Consider the following 2,822-nt stretch of genomic DNA (forward strand, 5'->3'; position numbering starts at 1 on the left):
GGGAAGGGACCCCAAATGGCAATTTCTGTGAAATATTTCTAGTCAGGCACACACACACATACATCTATGCAAATCACGTCATATGTTTCTCTCTGGCTTTTGTTTGGTCAGGAGACCCGGGAGGATCAGGTACACACTGGATCTCTACCTTCCTCCTTCGCTGTTGTTTGTTTGTTTGCTTATTTCTGTTCGATCAAGCCTGCATATTTCTCCACTATATCCGGTTGCTGGAAAAATCTATTTTTACAGCATGCAGCCACTGCATGCGCGCTACGATTGTCCGTAGATTGTTGTTCCCGCGAGTGACCCGTTAGACAGGTCCTTAAATGAATTGGAGAACCCACGCAAGGTTAGCCCTCTTTGCCCCTACCCCTCAAAGCATCTTTTGTGAAATGGGACCTTAAAATGGTGTCCACATTAGCTGCAGTAGTAGTGATTATGGTCTAGAAGTTTATGTTTTTGTGATAAGCACGGGTGCGTATTTCATTAGTTTACTTTTTCATTGCATGCTAATAGTGAAGAATGATTTCTCAGAAGATTGTGTAGGCCTGAAGAGATAACATGAAGGTATCGAAACTAGTTTCCTATAGTCTTTTTGTTAATGTTTTGTTGCAAAAATGTGGTTTATTGTTTATGTTCCTTTACCTTTCTTTATAGTTTGCACATTTTAACGTATTCAAAACCTTCTTGCTGAGATGTATATTCCGTAAATGAATTGTTAAATCGTTATTATTTTGCAGATAATTAAGTATGATCAACGAAAGAAAAAAACTCATTTCTTAGAGCGAAACATCATACGTTTGAAGGCACACCGGAAATCGGGACTAAATATGGTGTAGATAATAGGATTTAACATTGAATTTGAATACCCAAGCCATACAAACAGACTGAACAAATAAGCCGGAAGACTACAGCTACTACAAATAGGCATAACTAGTACTACTACAAAGAACGGCAGCCAACATATAACAAAAACACCAGTTATTATTGATAGCGTTTTGGCTGCTCTTCTTTCCCTGTTGGATTCTGCCATTGAATCCTTTGAACATTTTCTCTTTTTTCTTCTAGGGCGAGTATGAAATTTGTCGCAACTATTATAAGTTGCCACATGTCCATTCCTAGATGTCGCTATTGTCTCATTGTTTGGATTACATGTCGAGTGAGTCACGAATGTTGTCATTTCCGTCACAGAAGAGACTGGAGGTGGAACAGGAAGTCTTTGGAAAGAACGGTATCCAAGTGTTCCACTCCTCCGACGAATTCTCTTACGAGCTTCTTTGTATATTCTCCAGTACAGACAGAGTACTAAAACTAAAGGAATGTAGAAAGACGCGAATGTGGCAAACACTTGATAGCCTATGTCTTGACTTACAAGGCAGATTTTGTGCATTTCAACGCGTTCCTCATATTTTGGATCTTTCCATCCTAGAACAGGTCCAAGAGACACAATACCAGATACAGTCCACACAAGCAATATCATTATTCCAATATGGCGGACACTTCTTTGATGAACGTAATCTACATTCGTTACAGCCCAATAACGGTCGACAGCGATGGCTAATAGGTGGAGTATGGAAGCTGTGCAACACAAGACGTCACATGAGGTCCACACATCGCACAGTACGAGACCAAATATCCATTCTTGTCTAACCTCGTACACGGCACCTAAAGGCATGACTAAGCAGGCCACTGTTAGATCAGTTAAGGCTAAAGATAGTACGAGATAATTACCTACGGTATGAAGGTTCTTTTCCATCAAAATGGCAGCGATGACTAGAATGTTGCCAACAACAGTAGCCAAAATCAGCAACGCAAGGATCATGGAAACAAAGATGACCCATGGAATCTCACTAGCGATATCATTACTGGAATTCGCTGCTAAAGTATTATTCATAGAGTAGTTAACCAAATCCCAACAACAGTGGTCATCTGTTGTCCAGTTTGTGAAGTTTAGAATGTACTCAGTCTCTTCCAAGTTGTTATTTGTTATAAACGCTTGTGGTTCGACAAAACTCCATTTCATATAGTCACCCATGCTTGTTTGAAAACCTAGAAAACGGTAGAAATACAATAGATATTTTATACACATAGATATATGCATAAAAGGTAACTAGCCTAATTCAAAAAGATGTCTGAAGACAGATATACTTCAGCCTTCAGATTAAAATGAAAAGTAAATACAACTGTCTAAATATTCTTTCCATAATGTCAAAATAATGTGCTTATCTTATGACGACAAATGAAGGTCTATAATATAACAAAAATGCACCTTTGATAACAGTCAAGTATTATGATGTAACATGAAAGTGTTCATCATAACAAACACTAGAATGGGATAAACATTTATCATAGTAATCAAACATTACAATGTAACAACAATTGCTTATAATAACAACAATAAACCATTATAACATGAAAAGGTGCTTATCATAACAATCACGCGAGAACAACTTGCTGTCACAACAATCAAACATTATAAGAGAACAATGTGCTAGTTACAACAAGTGTTCATCATAACAAACACTAGAATGGGATAAACATTTATCATAGTAATCAAACATTACAATGTAACAACAATTGCTTATAATAACAACAATAAACCATTATAACATGAAAAGGTGCTTATCATAACAATCACGCGAGAACAACTTGCTGTCACAACAATCAAACATTATAAGAGAACAATGTGCTAGTTACAACAACCAATCTCTGAAATGTACCAACAATTAAGGTGCTAGTAAAATCGATGAAACATTACGATATGGCAACAATCAACTATTTTATTGCTAGAAAATGGCTAGATATTACAATAAAAAACAAAT

General features: G+C 37.0%; 1 protein-coding gene across 1 annotated transcript; it reads right to left on the reverse strand.

Annotated features, from left to right (window-relative positions):
* Positions 1–772: 772 nt before the first annotated feature.
* On the reverse strand, positions 773–2,035 carry LOC106473037 (5-hydroxytryptamine receptor 2B-like). Its single transcript, XM_013933719.1, has one exon. It carries the CDS (start codon positions 2,033–2,035, stop codon positions 773–775), a length of 1,263 nt encoding a protein of 420 aa, XP_013789173.1.
* Between the last annotated feature and the right edge of the window lie 787 nt (positions 2,036–2,822).

This window comes from Limulus polyphemus, unplaced genomic scaffold (assembly GCF_000517525.1).
Source record: "Limulus polyphemus unplaced genomic scaffold, Limulus_polyphemus-2.1.2 Scaffold126, whole genome shotgun sequence".
Classification (NCBI taxonomy): domain Eukaryota; kingdom Metazoa; phylum Arthropoda; class Merostomata; order Xiphosura; family Limulidae; genus Limulus; species Limulus polyphemus.